The following is a 15,621-nucleotide window of genomic DNA, read 5'->3' as shown; positions in this document are numbered from 1 at the left end:
AGGTCAAGACCTCGTGACTTCTGGGGTCAAGTGCAGCTTTTGGGTGTTTTCTGATCATTTTTCTTTCCTATGAACAAAGTATTTATCACGTACTATGCTGTTTATGAGGCAGCTACCGCTCGACCAACACAATCTTGGGCGGAAGGTTATATTCTTACGTAAAGAGTACATGGCTCCCTTTTATTAGAATTACTTAATCTCCATTAAAAATTGGAAATATCACTACCAGGCAAACATGGTGATGTGACTTACTGCTTTCTGACATCCTTAGTTCTTTTTTCCCACAGTCCTGGGTGCTGTGAATGGCGCCTGTTTCTCAATCCTCAGTATTTGTCCCTTTTCTGAGTAACCCAACTCATAAAGTTTATGGTACAGGGAAGATGTGTGTATTTCTATTTCTCCATTAGACTCTTCATTCTTTTCCTCTTTTTTTTTTTTTGGCGGGGGATGGGGAAACAACTAAATCTTGTAAGAAATCAGAAGACGAGTGTTTGTATCTCACAGCATAACATAGAAGACAGTATACCTGAGGAAGCCAAAGATGGTGTGAGGAATGACTCAATACATACATTTTTTTCTTAATGCCTAGGATATTAGCATCTTGGAAATGTTGGGCATTTTACCCAAAGTTACACAGACTGAATATTTGTTTGGCTCTGAACCCCATAGAGGTTTATATAACCACACTAAATTCTGAATGAAAATAACAAAACCTGGATTAACCATGATATGAGGTGCTGATGTAGACAAAGATGGGAATACTCAGATACTACAACACAGAGATAAAAATCTAGGAATTTGCCCCTAATTTCTAGCTTATAATATTACTGTACTATGAATTCATACATTTAACAAATAATAAGGTCTTGAAAACAATAGTGAATCTTTCTATTTTTCTTTATTATTGTAAAAATGTTTGTATTGATTTATTTTTCTTAAATGTCAAAGAATTATATGAATGAACACAATATCTTTTTTACATATAAAGAAACTAAACCTTATCAAAGTTAAAACTTAAGTTTGCTCAGATAGTTAGAAAGTAGAATACATGCATTTGAATATAGCTGCTTTAATCCCGGGGCCAGAGGGAAGCTTTAAATCACGTTCCCCCATTGTTTGTGTTAGACAGTTTATGTGTCTATTACGGTTTTTCCTGGGTCATATCTGCCTAGCCAAGACATAATTTAATTCAGAAGAAAAAGTTCCATGAACAAATGCATTTAGGAAATATTTTTCTCTAGCCATATCCCCATCTCAGAGGTTGCATTGCATATTATATTAAAATGCTCTGAGAAATTTTATGCTTACTTAACAGGTTTCGCCATGTAGCTGCTTTGAAACATATATCTTTTTATTTTTTCATATGCTGCTAATGAGATTCTACCAAATGCACATGTGAAGACCTCGTCTAGTTTCCTCGCCGATGCCAATGGTGAGAAAGAAGGGAAGGAAAGCAGCAATGCTACAATCAACAGACAACATAAACTAAAGATGTAATACAGAAACTAACATCCAGAAACTAAACATGTGTACAGTGTAATGCAACTTCCATGCCTTACTAAAACAATAATGATAGAACTCTATATTGTCCAAAAAATGGGATAACAAAATTATGCCCATTTCCAGACTATAACTGTGCCAGAGACATTCACTCTGTGTGCTGTAGGCTATGATGACCAATGCAGTGGGCTCCAAACTAAGAGTGAGGAAGAGGTCTCCCAGTATCCTCAGTTTGTGCCTCTCCATGAGAAAGCCTTGGCCATGCTAGGAAGAAGATAGAGAAGTAAGCAATGTTTGATGCTTGTGTATGCTACCTTCTTTCAGATTGAAACTACCTGATGGAGGAAGGTCATTGGTTAAAAAAACAAAGAAACTGCTTGGCTGGCCCTCATAGGTTAGAACACAGGTGGGTGGAGAAAACAGAACAGAATGCTGGGAGGAAGAGGAAGTTAGCTCAGACTCGACAGCTCTCCTCTCGGGAGCAGACGCCTCAGAGAGACGCCATGCTCCACTCCCGGGCAGACATACGCGATGAAGCTCCGACCCAGGACGGACGTAGGCTAGAATCTTCCCGGTAAGACCGGTGCTCACAGATTATTAGAGATGGGTTGATCGGAATATCAGAATTAGCCAGTAAGGGCTAGAGCTAAAGGGCCAAGCAGTGTTTAAAAGAATAGTTTCCGTGTAATTATTTCCGGTAAAGCGAGCCGGGTGGCGGGACACAGCCCGCCGCTCCGTACTACAACAACTACCCTAGAATGCCCAGTTATCTACTGTCCACAGATTCTCCAACGCTTTGAATAGCTCTCCCTCCAAACTCACTAACTCCACATTGTAGGAAAATTTCCCAGTACCCTTCATTCTAGTCTCCATAAAAGCTAGAAGGGCGATACAATTGCTACCAATTTGTAAAAGATAACTTTCAAGTTTTCTAGTCACTGACTGCTGATTCTAAGATGACTCTCGGGAATTTTAATGTGCCCTAGGAAATGTCATCAATTTCCATCACAAGATAGCACAGGTTTTAGCACATGGCCAGATTTCAGATATGTTGATATAGGAGGAAGGAGAACGTGTGGAATGCGGGACAATGGAATTCTGTATCAGAAAACATTAGGCAATGGAGAAGTGAATGGAAATTAAACCCTCTCCCCATCACTTGCTCACTAATAAATCCTCTGTACAAAGCACCCTGGCACCCAAAGGTCCACAGCGTTTAAGATGAAGGGATCTGAGTTTGCAGACTAAGAATGACTAACAAAGTAATTAGAACTCAACTTCCCAGGGCAGTAATATGCACATTTAAATCCATGTTCTTTGCCTGACCATAACCTGATGCATGGGGCTGACCCTTAGTTTACACTTACCAAACAGACATAAAGGGGAGAGAAAATTTCTCATGCCTTATTATAGGCCAATTTATTTTTTATTTTATTGTGGTTATGGGCTGGTTTCTTTTATGGAGCATTCTAGATGGCATCTGAAGAAAAAGCATCCCCATCTTCTGGCAAGGAAAACAAATTCCCTTCATCTCGTTGCTAAATTGCATGCTTCTTTCCAACTCCGTACTTCACACCGGCCCAGGTGCTTTAATGAAAACCAGCTAAGCAAGCTAGTTTATCACACTGGCAGCTGGTGGGCAGCAAAGGCAAGAATCTTGGGACTGAGGCATTAGGCAATAGAAGGAAAGAAATGATACCAAACCTGTAAGGTTAAGATGCGTCAACCCATGAGTCAGAGGACGCTCAGTGTGATATTTAAACTGTTACGCAGCAATCTTATCCTCTGCTTTTGACATGCCATGTGCAAATTCCCAGTTAATACCAGAGAGCTGCCTGGTTTGCTCAGGAGAATTCTGGGGGCTTTGTGTGCTGTGACTCCTTCCTCTTGTCTCTGTCTAGTGTTCGACACAGGAACACTAGACAGATGTAAAAGAAGCACCAAGTTTGACAACACAATGTGTATAATTGAGAATTTGTACATGCTTAACATTTTTCTGATTTCAGTAGGTTTCCTTTGCGTGAAAACAGCACACCAGTTACCCAAACACTAGACTTGTGATAGTAGAACAACTTCTTACCACCTTGATAAGAAAATTAGTCCCACTCCTGTGGAAATGCATGATCTTGGACTTGACATGCCTGGTTATGCTGAAGCTACCCCTGCTGGGAGGTGAACCCTTCCTTCCTGTGCCTCTCTTTCGACGTATCTTCATTAGCTTAGGTCAGTGGCCCGAGTCAGCCATGGTAGGCATATTATGACACAAAATAGTAGACTCCATAAACAGGGACGATTGTCTCAAAAAGGGTATATATTTATTGCTATCACTGCTGCCAGAGGAAAGTGCTACAATCTATTCTGCCAAGATCATCTAAAAAAACAAATCCTGCTTAGCATATTTCTCTAAGACGCTCAAAGCAAGCAAACCTTAGCCTCACAAGAGCTACCTCATGGCCTCACAATAAGAGTCCTGAGCAAACTTTTCTTTTCCAAGTATCTTGGTGGCTACTCACCCTGAACTTGTAGCTTTAACCAGGGAAGAAAAGCTGTTTCTCTCCTTGGTATTTCATATGAAAAGCTTATTATTCATACATGGCCACTTTAAAATCTGATATGAGGAAACTTCAGTAAAAATCACCATTATGCTACAATCATAAAACTAGTAAAACTTGATGAATATGGAGTATGCGAGAAGTTACAAGGAACAGGAAACCCAATACAAAGCCACTGAACTTGGGCTGCTAACACAGCTCGGTGGGTAAAGGTGTTGCCTATGCTAGGGACCTGAGTTTGATCCTTAGAGTCCAGCTGAAGGTGAAAGGAAAGAGCTGACTACCCTGACTTCCACACACACATGCACACTGCGGCACACATGTGCACCCCTCGCATTGAATACCCATATAGTAATAACAACTCAAAATTAAAAATAAGTCATTGAAATTATAGATAGCTATTCTAATATATCTGTAATGGAAAGAATAAAGGGCCAATAGAAAAATATAAAGAAACACACACATATAACATACACACAACACACACACACACACACAATAAACTAACCTGTAGAAAAGCAAACTTTTAAGATTTCCCAACAGATATTTCCCAAATGAAGTGTTGAATGGTGTGACAGAGGACACAATCATCCAAATCACACAAACTTATTGGACCTTTTTTATTCTTTCTTTCTTTCTTTCTTTCTTTTTTCGAAGCAGGGTTTCTCTGTAGCTTTGGAGCCTGTCCTGGAACTAGCTCTTGTAGACCAGGCTGGCCTCAAACTCACAGAGATCTGCCTGCCTCTGCCTCCTGAATGCTGGGATTAAAGGCATGCACCACCACTCCCCAGCCTATTGGACCTTTTCTTATCCATCATGTACATGCTGAAGACAATGACCTAATTTAAGAACCCACAGTAATTAGTGCTTACTTTATTCTATTCTACCATAACCAGACTAGCTTTAGTTTGATTAGTGTATAGTCTCATTTTTTTTGTTTGTTTGTTTGTTTGGTTGGTTGGTTGGTAGTTTGCTTGAGACAGGGTTTAGCTATTTCTTGATGCTTTCTGAAAGTATATACATACAGATAATATTATATAAACTGAGCACCCTTAAAGAAAAAGAGGCCACAAATTTAGTAGTGAGCAAGCAGGGTATGCGGGAGAGGTTTGAGGAAGAAAAGAAAGAGGAAAACTTCTGCAATTATATTTACTTTCAAAAACATTTAACAATTAAAATTAAAAAAATTGTGTGTGTGTGTGTGTGTGTGTGTGTGTGTGAACGTGGGTGTGTGTGTTCAATAGTATATTTGGCAATCAGAGAACAACCTGGGGTGTCAATCCTTTCCTTCCTGCAAACTAGCTGGAACCCCAAACTTCTAGGGATTGTCTAGTCTCAACCTCCCATTTCTAAAGGGTAGAGTCAGAGCCAGGATTACTTTGTCTATGTGTTTATCTTTTATGTGGGTTCTGGAGATTTGAACTCAGGTCCTCACACTTGCAAGCAAGTAATTTTACTCATTAAGTCCTCTTCTCATTCTCTAGTGCAACTTTCATAGCTGTTTTTGTTTTGTTTTTATTTTTTGAATTTTGGTACTGATACAAAGAAGTGCTTTAAAAAAACAGTGATCTGATAATAAAACAAATCTTGCTAGTAACTGAAGGGTTAGTCAGCATGGTTTCTTTTAAAAAATTATTGAATGCTTACACATTTTAATCAAAAAGTACAAAAATCGAGTAGCTTCAGGCTGATAAAACAGCAACCAAGGAGCACAGAAAATTCTTATTCTCACTGAATTGCCTCTTCTCAAAATATCACTAATCAAATATTGCTTATAATTAAAATGTTTAAAGGTAGAAAGTGCCTGGGAAAGTGCGATATCAAACAAAGGGACACCTTGGAAACCATTTTCCCTAGAATAAAATCAAGGTGTTGATGAGCCAACTCTCAAACGTTTTCAATTTCCGTTTAGGCACAGAGGCGTCATTGGGAGAGATTGGGACCAATTTACTTCCCTTGTTTCATGTTGGTCCAGACGTGCTGACGGAAGGAGAGGTTTGAGCAAACTGTGGCATGCCGATGTGTTTTTCCTTACTTACTACTCACAGGGTTGGTTTGTTTTCCCTGTCAGGTTTTCACTCTTGAATCTTTGCTTAGACCTTTCTCAGCAACTAAAAGGATTTTCCAGACATCCAAACAATGGTAATAAAAATATTTCCCAGAATTACCAGGTCGCGTTCCAAACCACGGAAAACATCCTTACAATCAGTGGCCACAATTCTGTTTTTAAAAGTCTCACTGAATCAGGCCCACACAATTGCCTTTAACCATCAGGACCTACGAAAACCACCAGCTATGAAGTATAAAGAGCAACATGACTGACCTTCAGGGGAGAGATATGAGACTGTAGGACGTATCCGTGGACATTTTCTATTTGCGAGAGGTTCTTCTCCGATACGTGCACCAGTTCTGGCCCTCTTACTTCATGAGTTAGCCGAGGTAAGGAATGATCGTGTGGCCCGTCCTCATCTTGGTAGCGATACTTCTAGGAGTAAAGAAAAGAGGGAAGAGATGCATCAGTGTTGAGAGGGATTCCAATAGTTTGGACTTAGCAGGACATACTGTACAGTTGGCTTTGCCAAACGTTAAACTGCAAACTTCCAGGGGTCACCATATACCTGGTCAAGTCTAAATAAAACTGCATCGGTATTAAACAATGCTTACTATTTTGTCATGACAATATACTCTATTTCTGAGACAAAGAAAAATTGGTAACAAATAAAACTGAGAAAATTTATTTAGACAGAGAGGAGCTATTTCTTTAAATAACAAGACTAGCTACAGAGTGGCTAATACAATTCAGTCATGGATGGAAACATGGATGGAAGTAGAGAGGAAGAAATTAGAACTCTTATGTCTTACTCAGACACTTAATTTTGCTGCTGAATCTGTCAGAAGTTTAAATTCCCTTAGACAATGAGGGGAAAAAGTGCCACCCACAATATTTCTATAAGCTTGAAAGGAAAAGTAATTGCTCTTTCTTCAGTTCAACCCCTATGAAGAACACGGCTTTGGGTTTGCTGCATTCCAGGACAAAATATTACCATTTCTAGAAACTAAGCTAGTTTTTAAAGAACTTCAAAAACCCAAGCAAGACTTTGCTCAGATGACTACTGGAGGCTGAGGGAAGACTTCCTTCTCTTTTGTTTTCTTTCTCTCTGCGCTCACCAATCCTTTGCATCCCCAAGGGACTTATCTGGCAAAGGCCGGTGCTAGGTATTTCCATACCACTCTTAGAAAGATGGCCAGGAGAAAAAAAGGTCAGGACAAGAACTGGTCTGAGGGAACGCAATCATTCTTGTTGGATGTTCTCCACCTTCAGCCGTGGTTAGAGTTCCAGGACCTGGGATTCTAGATCTTGATAGCTTCCTGACCTTCTACTTTAGAGCTGTTTCCTTGGTGAGGCACACTGTTTCAAAGTCTTTAGCCATGTAGGCAAAGAAAGGGACACCATTCTATGTCCAACTCCCAACCTAGCTAGTCTATTGTTCACAGGTCTTGATTGTTCTGTGTGTCCCATGCATTACACGAGAGCACTGGGGTCAGGGATCCAGACTCTGTCATGAGTGCCTTCTCAAGTCTCTTACACTCTGTATCAGATCTGCTCCTATTGCCCCTCTGTTTTTAGCACATCAGGCCACTAAAAGTTTGTCTTCTTCTGAAGATACTCTTGCGTAATTTTGAGATGAACAATAGGCTGCCTTGAAATCAGTTTTCAGAGAGACCCATACTTTGGCCATAACAAGAGCCACTTTGGGGTTAATAATTTATGTTGCCATCCAGTTTTAGATGCTGACCATCAGCACATGCATTTCGGGGGAGTCTACGCAATGACCAAAGCATGCCAATCTCAAAGCAAAAGCAAAACAAAACAAAGTGCACACACACACACACACACACACACACACACACACACAAAACAAACTAATGAACTGTTGACAGTACCATAGCTGCAGCAAACAAAGGACTCTTGAATTCTGCTTGGCTCTGTGATATTCCATTTTGCCTATGAGAAAACTAACATTTGTGGAGGTGAAGCTTACTTTTAAAGCTCATCATCAAGAGAGGGGTTGAATATGGTACCCTGTCCAGATAATTTAAACCTGAACCTTCTTTCTCCTATCTTTACTCTACTGTCTATCCACATATGGAGATGAAACCAATTCTGGTTTCATATATATATAGTAGAGAGAGAGAGAGAGACAGAGAGACACAGAGAGAGACAGAGAGACAGAGGGAGAAAGAAAGAGAGAGAGATCTCCTGATCATATTTAAGAGTATATGGTGTGGCCAGGCATGGTGGCTGTATATCTTTAATTCCAGTACTGGGGAAACTGAGGCAAGAGAATTGTGAGTTTAAGGCAAGTCCAGGCTTCTGGACAGTGGGCTACATAGCAAGATTCTGTCTCAAAAGTCAATTTGTATTGTTGAAGACTGCCTAACGTGTTCTTAGATTCGCCTTATTATATAACAGACGTCAATCGCTTAATCCTCAATCTGTTCTCATAATTCCTTGTGCTTGCCATATTATAATCCTTTATGCTATATATGCATTGCCAATTTTCTACTAATTTGTATTAATTTTGAGGTTTGAAATAAAGTTGGCAGAGTTTCACTTCACATCTCACGCTCCTTAGACAAGTACCTATCGTGTAATGTTCAACAAGATTTGCTAAGCGAATAAATACATGCATTTTGAGGAAATGGGGAGGAGGGTAGGTTTTAGCTAGATGAGATACAGAACTGTTTGGGGCTGTTAGATGCAACCTCTTTCATTATAAAGCCATTGAAAACCAGGTTTAAGGAAAATCACAATGATATTGTTTGCTCAACATATAACAAAAGACGTCAGATTCTTAAATACAATGTGCTCTCCTCATTATTCACATCTGGATTTGCTGAGACTAGAAATTGGAAAAAAAATGCAGATTTGGAGTGAAGAATGATGCAATATTTTAATTGAGTTATACTTGCATACAATGAAACCAATGTGCATCGTGATGAGGACCATACGTATAATGAAATTCTATGGAAGCAAAAATGGGTCAGAATCAACTTTGCCTGAAGCTTTACAGTTTAAAATGGGATCTCATATAGGAGAGGGGGCTGCTTGTTGGCAATAATCACACAGAAACTATATTAATTAATTCACTGCTTGGCCCATTAGCTTTAGCTTCTTATTAGCTAACTCTTACATATTAATTTAACGCATCTCCATTAATCTGTGTATCGCCACATGGCTGTGGCTTACCAGGTAAAAGTTCCCAGCGTCTGTCTCTGGTGGGCTACATGGCTTCTCTCTGACTCTTTCTTCTTTCTCCCAGGATTTAACTTAGTTTCTCTATCTAACTATGTTCCCCTATAGCTCTGCTATAGGCGTAAAGCAATTCATTTATTCATTATTCATAACTACAGCACATAGAGGGCAATCCCACATCAATCTCAAATGTTTTACAAAGCAAAAGAATATTCTGTATAAACTGTAGAGTCGTATAACAATCCCACTTTCAAGGCCAGTCTGAATGGCATAGTGATCTTGACTTGAATAAGAAAAGAAACCATATATGTAGCAGGAAATTATCACAATAAATGGAAGATCAAACAATGCGATCTCGGTTTCTTAGGGAATATGGCATTGTCCCCCTATCCAAATCCACAATGATATCTTATCAGAGCTTAGGTGTACACTTTTTAGGAAGGCATCACTTAGGTAATGAAAGAGTCCTCTCTTAGATGGATCTAGGAGTGACCTGAAAAGCTAACTCCTATAGGAAAGAGAAACTCTACCTATTGTGAAAATCATGGTCCCATGGTACCCACCTACCAAAGGACATTAAACAATTATGTTGGTGTCATTCCCTGGTAGAGCCAGCCTTAATGTTGTAGAAAATGCTGAGTCATCTTTCATTCTATGAATCTTTGGCTAGTTGCTAATGCCATTTCAGGTTCCTTTGGGGGTGCTTGTTAGTAGTAGCAAAGAAAGGGGGCAATGAGAAAAGACCTCTGCTTTGAAATTTATGCCCTACTCTTCTCAGCTCCTTGCCTCCATGTGATCTACGAGAGAAGACTTATTCTATGTGAACAAACATTACTTCTTTCATCTTTCACGAGAGCAGAAGCAAAGATAGTGCTCCTGCCTGGAGTACTGCAGTCCCATCTCTTCTGTTCTAATTTCGTTTGGAGCATTTTGTCTATGCCTTCAGGACTCTTCCCTGTTTTCAAGCTTAAGCTTCCCTTCAACCCTGGATTCCAACAAAGAAACTTTTTATATCTCAATAAACAGATTGAATCAGATTGGGCATTATCTCATTGGACGTCCTCTGTTACTGTTAGGAATATCAAAAGATCCCCCAACCCTTTGTATCCTCTTGGATGTTCCCATAACATTCTACACTGATTCTAATCAGTGAATAATAGCTATATTGTAACTGTGTGCCCATGCCTTTACAATTTGTGATTGCCTGGTGGAAACAGATTTATCTCTGACACGTCAGTGTCTACATGACATGAAGTGAGAGACCCATATCTATGAGGTTAATGGAATTAACTTTAAATTATCTGATCAAGGCTATGGTCCATCTAAGCAAAATCCCACCAGGCAGAAAGAAAATGCCTGAAAATATCTTCATCTTTTTTCCTACCACAGACTCTTACATGAATGAACTAAAATGAACAAGTCTCACCAGAGGCTGTTTAGTTCACTCTTCTGATATTAGTGTGTGAGTCAGAACCGTCCCAAAGTGCCCAGAATTCAGAGGAGCATAAACATGCTTGATCCAGCACAGGAGGTTCTCTGGCAATTTGGAAGGTGTTGCAGTGCTGGCAAAGTACATCACAGCTCCAGAAGTTGGAAGTGTGCCAAGTTCTCATAAATAAAAACCTGTTTATCTTTTGTTGAACAAAATGTACTCTACTCCCTGTGTCCCGCTTGCGGCAGTGGTTGGCACAAGATTGACAGAAGAGAAAGAGAGAGGAGAAAACACGGAGATAGAACTAGAGGCAGAGGGGAGGAAGAGAAGTGAGGTGGGAAGGGATATAAATCAAGAGCCGAGGAAAGTCAGAATATGCCTGTGTGCTTCTGAGTTCCTGGTGACACTGAGGTATCTTTCAACTAGAAGATACCATCTGAAAACCTTTGCAAAGAATGTGAAAGATGTTCACTATCAAAGCTATGCCAAGGGGACTGGAGAGATGGCTCAGTGGTTAAGAGCATTGCCTGCTCTTCCAAGGTCCTGAGTTCAATTCCCAGAAACCACATGATGGCTCACAACCATCCGAAATGAGATCTGATGCCCTCTTCTGGCCTGCAGGCAAACACACAGAGAGAATATTGTATACATAATAAATAAATAAATAAATATTTTAAAAAAAGCTATGCCATGAAGCAGGGTCACGATCAAGCACAATGCTAACTCTTCATACCAGACTGATACGCAGGAACTGGTCAGTGTGGCTTCTGTTACTTATACTGACAAATAGCATTCTTTGTGCCCAAACACATCTCCTCCTGTCTGCTAAGCTCTCCGAGGGTTGGAACCAAGCCTTTACTTTTATCTCCTACAATATTCACCCAGAACACTCCAGAGTCAGTTGACGAAGGGCCTTGGAAGAGAGAAAACGTCTTTGAAGAAGAAGTTATGTCACAAACAGGAAAATCCTATTTCAGGAGAAGTCGAGAGTCAGTAAGAACATAGGACAAATAACAAGTCTACAAAGGAAGTGATGATTCCTAGGAAATAAATGAATACAGCTCAGAATGCAGAGAAAAGCCAAGTGAGAGAAGGAAGCTGGCTCGGAACAGAATCACAGAAAAGGAAGGGCTTTTGTTTCCTCCAAATAAAATTGCCACAGTTGAGCAGAACGACTAGCCTCCTTCTTGTGTTATGTAACATAATATTTGTATAGTTTGATAACTCTTTTAATGCTTTCCTTATTTGAGGCCTGTGCACATAGATCTGGCCCTTTCCTAGTTCCTGTCTAGATTCCTCTGTCAATCTGTGACCTGCATCCATCCTTGCATCTGCTGCAGACTCTCTAACTTATGCCTCATTTCTGGAAGAAATGAGTGGACGAGGAGGCGCTGGAGGAAGAAAGAAACGGTTGGTGTAGAAGGAGGCAAAGGTAACAGGAACAGAAGAAAGAGACGACGAATGTTCAGCGTAGTGAACAGGTGGCTGGCTGGTCAATTCTTATATATTCACTCCATTGATATAAAATAAACTACTTAAACACCATTTTTACTGGACCAGGGTTCTCTCTCCTCTTCTCAGGTGTGATGGAATGGAAGAAAGATAAAAAGAGCAGGGGCAGGACAGACATTCTATCATTTCCACAGTTTCTTTCCTGAGTCTTTATCCCTTACCACACTGCTCCTTGCTTTTTTATCTATCTATCTATCTATCTATCTATCTATCTATCTATCTATCTATCTAATCATTTTTGTTTTTTTGAGACAGGGTATCTGTGTAGCTTTGGAGCTTATCCTGGAACTAGTTCTTGTAGACCAGGTTGGCCTCAGACTCACAGAGATTCGCCTCTCTCTGCCTCCAGAGTGCTGGTACTAAAGGTGTGTGCCACTACCAGCCGGCTCTACTCCTTGCTTTAAAAGCTTTCTGGGTCAGCCTGGTCTAAAAGAGCTAGTTCTAGGACAGGCCCTAAAGCTACAGAAAAATCCTGTCTCGAAAACCTAAACAAACAAAACAAAAAGCTTTCTGGGGACACAGCAGCCCTGCCACTTCTTAAATATGACATTCATTCCAATGATTATTTTCTTAATGTTCATCTGCCCCTTCAACTGACTCTTCTGTGAGAATGGGGATGCTATTTCTCAGCTGGTCACAGACCTCTAGTACCTGATATGCAGGAGGTCCTCAATAAATGTTGAATGAATTGTCTGGCCCAATCTGTCTTCAAAATCTATTATTCAAAGACCCAAAGAAAGTAGGTCAACGTCAGCGCTTGCTGGCCACACACACTCCTGCCCTAGTGATAACAACTTCTCAGAAAATCTCCCACAGCCAGCTGTACAGCTAAGCCTGGTTAGTGCCTGAAAGAAGAAATTTGATCAGATTTGGGACAGGATACAAGCAAGAGCACCGGCTTGAGAGATGAACCGCTCTTCCAGGTGCTTCGTTTGAATATTTTCCAGACCAGTTTTCCAACTAAAAGGAAATACTTTTCTGCTTTTTTGCTACAAAGAGCAGGACAAGCCAGGATGTTAATTAAATTACAAATCAGCTGTCTGCTTGCAGCTGACAGAGCTTTGTGTGCTTCCAAGCAACGTCGGATATTTTAAACCCTCTGTAATTACCTACAGTGGAGAAGCTGCCAGGAAGAATGCCTCCATGAATATTTAACCGCTCTCAAGATTCTTTTTAAAGCACCAATGATTTAAATAATCAAGAGAGACCCTACTGTTGATCTGGGCTGCCCTCCATCTGCCCACAGAAGATTCTAGAAGCCCAGTCAAGAGTGCAGCTTTTTCGTGAGTTAAGCCCACATAGAAAGGAGGCCATATTCATTCAGGGAGTCACGAGGACCTGAGTGAGTTCTTTGAGTATGTCAGTATGGAATCCCAGACTGAGTTGTGCAAATGTAACGGGTGTGGTATTGTGAAATTTACATAAGTAGCATACAGTCAGGATAATTTTTTTAAATAAAAAGGTATTTTTTAAAGTTCACTCCTTGAGCCATTCTCAGAAGAACTAGACAAAGAAGATGCTGTCATTCTGATTTCCAAGTGAGAAAGAAAGAGGTTCAGGAAGTCTTCAAAACATGAAATACACTGTAAAGATGTGTTTCGTGACAGCCACCTTCGGACTGCAAGCTGCAACCCAATAGAGTTGGGAGAAAAGTCTGTCCTTGCTATGGAAACACAAGTTCAAACTTCCATTCTGATGCTTGATACCCTGGAGGCCTTTGTGAAGTTCATGAGTGTCTCTGAGCAGCATCCAACTGCAGCTACACACAGAGAGAACAACATTCATTTCACAGAAGTCTAAAGATCAAGAACGACATTGTGTTCCGGGTGCATACTAAGTTTCTTGACAAATCTCAACTCCCGCTTTGCACTTTGCTGCTTTGTTATTAAAAGGGAAAAAAGAGTAGTTCCCGAGAGTGAACTTTTCATATAGCTATTTCTATCAGCAAGATGAAGAAAATATGAATAATTTTTGAATTATCCAAATATGTCTCTCTGAGAACACTGAACGAAGATCATTTCCTAAAACCTCACTAGTGGCAGAGAGTCATGTTCTGAAGAGATGGTTTAGATTACTCCAAATCCATCACCTATCATCTGGGAAACTCACTAAATACTCTGAGACTCAGCATCCTCACTGTGAGAGGAAAAGCATGCCCACACCACAGGGAGGCCAAGAGACAGAAAGACCTGGGAAGACTTAGGAGAGAGCCTGGGCCCTTGTATGCAATCAGTTTGGAAACTCTCCCTCCCTACTTCTCTCCCTCCCTCTGTCTCTTCCTTTCTCTCTCTCTCCCTCCCTTCCTTCCTCCTTCTCTCCCTCTCTCCCTTCCTCTCTTCCTTCCTTCCATTCATTCTTTCTTTCTAACTAGGACATTATAATGTTTTACATGATAGTAACGATTTTTAAAGTGATAGAAACTATCACTCAGTTTTTAAATCTGTTTCCCTTAATCTGTGACACAGCCTATCTCAATGTAACATTACATAAGACACTGGGAGCGTTACCTGGTGCTCCCTGGAGCATATAATTTTAAAACAAGAAAAGAATGGTAACACAGAAAAAGAGAACTGAAAGTATCCCCTGTTTTGCTAGCACTATGTCAGAGAGAGCAGAGAAGTATAATACAGAGATGAATGCATCTCAAGCAGTGCTCCTCCAGACTTACCTGGGTGCTCCTTCAGACTTATCTGGTCGCACACAGGGGCATAGCCAACTCAGATAAGCAGGCTGACACACACTGAAGCAATGAGAGAAAGGACAAAAGTTGGGACCGGCAAATATTATCATGCTGAGAGTGGCTATTTCTCTGTGGTTGTTAACTCTGTATTTTGAACTACACTTATTACTCAAAGGGATTAAAAAAATTAACAGAGAAGAACATTTAAGCATGAACAAGGTTTGGTGTTGAAGAGAAGAAGGTCTAGTGTGTTTGGGGGAAAAGGAAAAGGTCTCTCTCTGGTCCTAGGACACCTTCATTCAATTTCAGCTGAGTTAATTTTGGGAACTCGATGGAGAGACCAGGGAAGTCACTGCCGGCTGAGAAATTTAGGAAGGAGGGAACCAAGGATGAACTGACTGTGGAGAATCAGCTCTGAAGTCAAGTGGCTTCCGTCCCAAGAAATCAAAGCGACGCTTTCAGAAAGAACCCGGTAATTAGTTTGTTCATTTGAGGCGAAACTTCAAATACTCTATGAGTAATGTTCCACAGCTCACTGCTGCTGGATTTATGGGAGGACAGTAAGATCCCGTGGGCACTCTCTGTCTGACTCAACCCACCAGCTGTGAGTCGGCACCATCCGTGAGAGCTACTACAGAAGAGAGAAACCCACACTGTTCAGGAAGCTTTGGAACCCATGAAAAGAGAA

The 15,621-nt window shown here is 40.5% G+C and overlaps 1 protein-coding gene across 12 annotated transcripts in view; it reads right to left on the bottom strand.

The window, feature by feature from the left end:
* Window positions 1-15,621, bottom strand: part of Dlg2 (discs large MAGUK scaffold protein 2) — a 1,645,338-nt gene that overhangs the window by 841,607 nt on the left and 788,110 nt on the right. For 8 of the 12 annotated variants that reach the window (XM_041643707.1, XM_041642302.1, XM_041642110.1 and 5 more), the window contains one exon: window positions 6,376-6,537. In XM_041643707.1, coding sequence (XP_041499641.1) covers window positions 6,376-6,537 — 162 coding nt within the window. The remainder of the gene's footprint in view (window positions 1-6,375; window positions 6,538-15,621) is intronic. The other 4 variants (XM_041642182.1, XM_041642892.1, XM_041642722.1 and 1 more) reach the window with 1 other exon arrangement.

This window comes from Microtus oregoni, unplaced genomic scaffold, assembly GCF_018167655.1.
Source record: "Microtus oregoni isolate MIOR12 unplaced genomic scaffold, Mior012 000000F_ref0000247, whole genome shotgun sequence".
Lineage (NCBI taxonomy): Eukaryota > Metazoa > Chordata > Mammalia > Rodentia > Cricetidae > Microtus > Microtus oregoni.
Note: the sequence above shows the minus strand (reverse complement) of the source record. Positions and strands in the feature narration are given on the sequence as shown.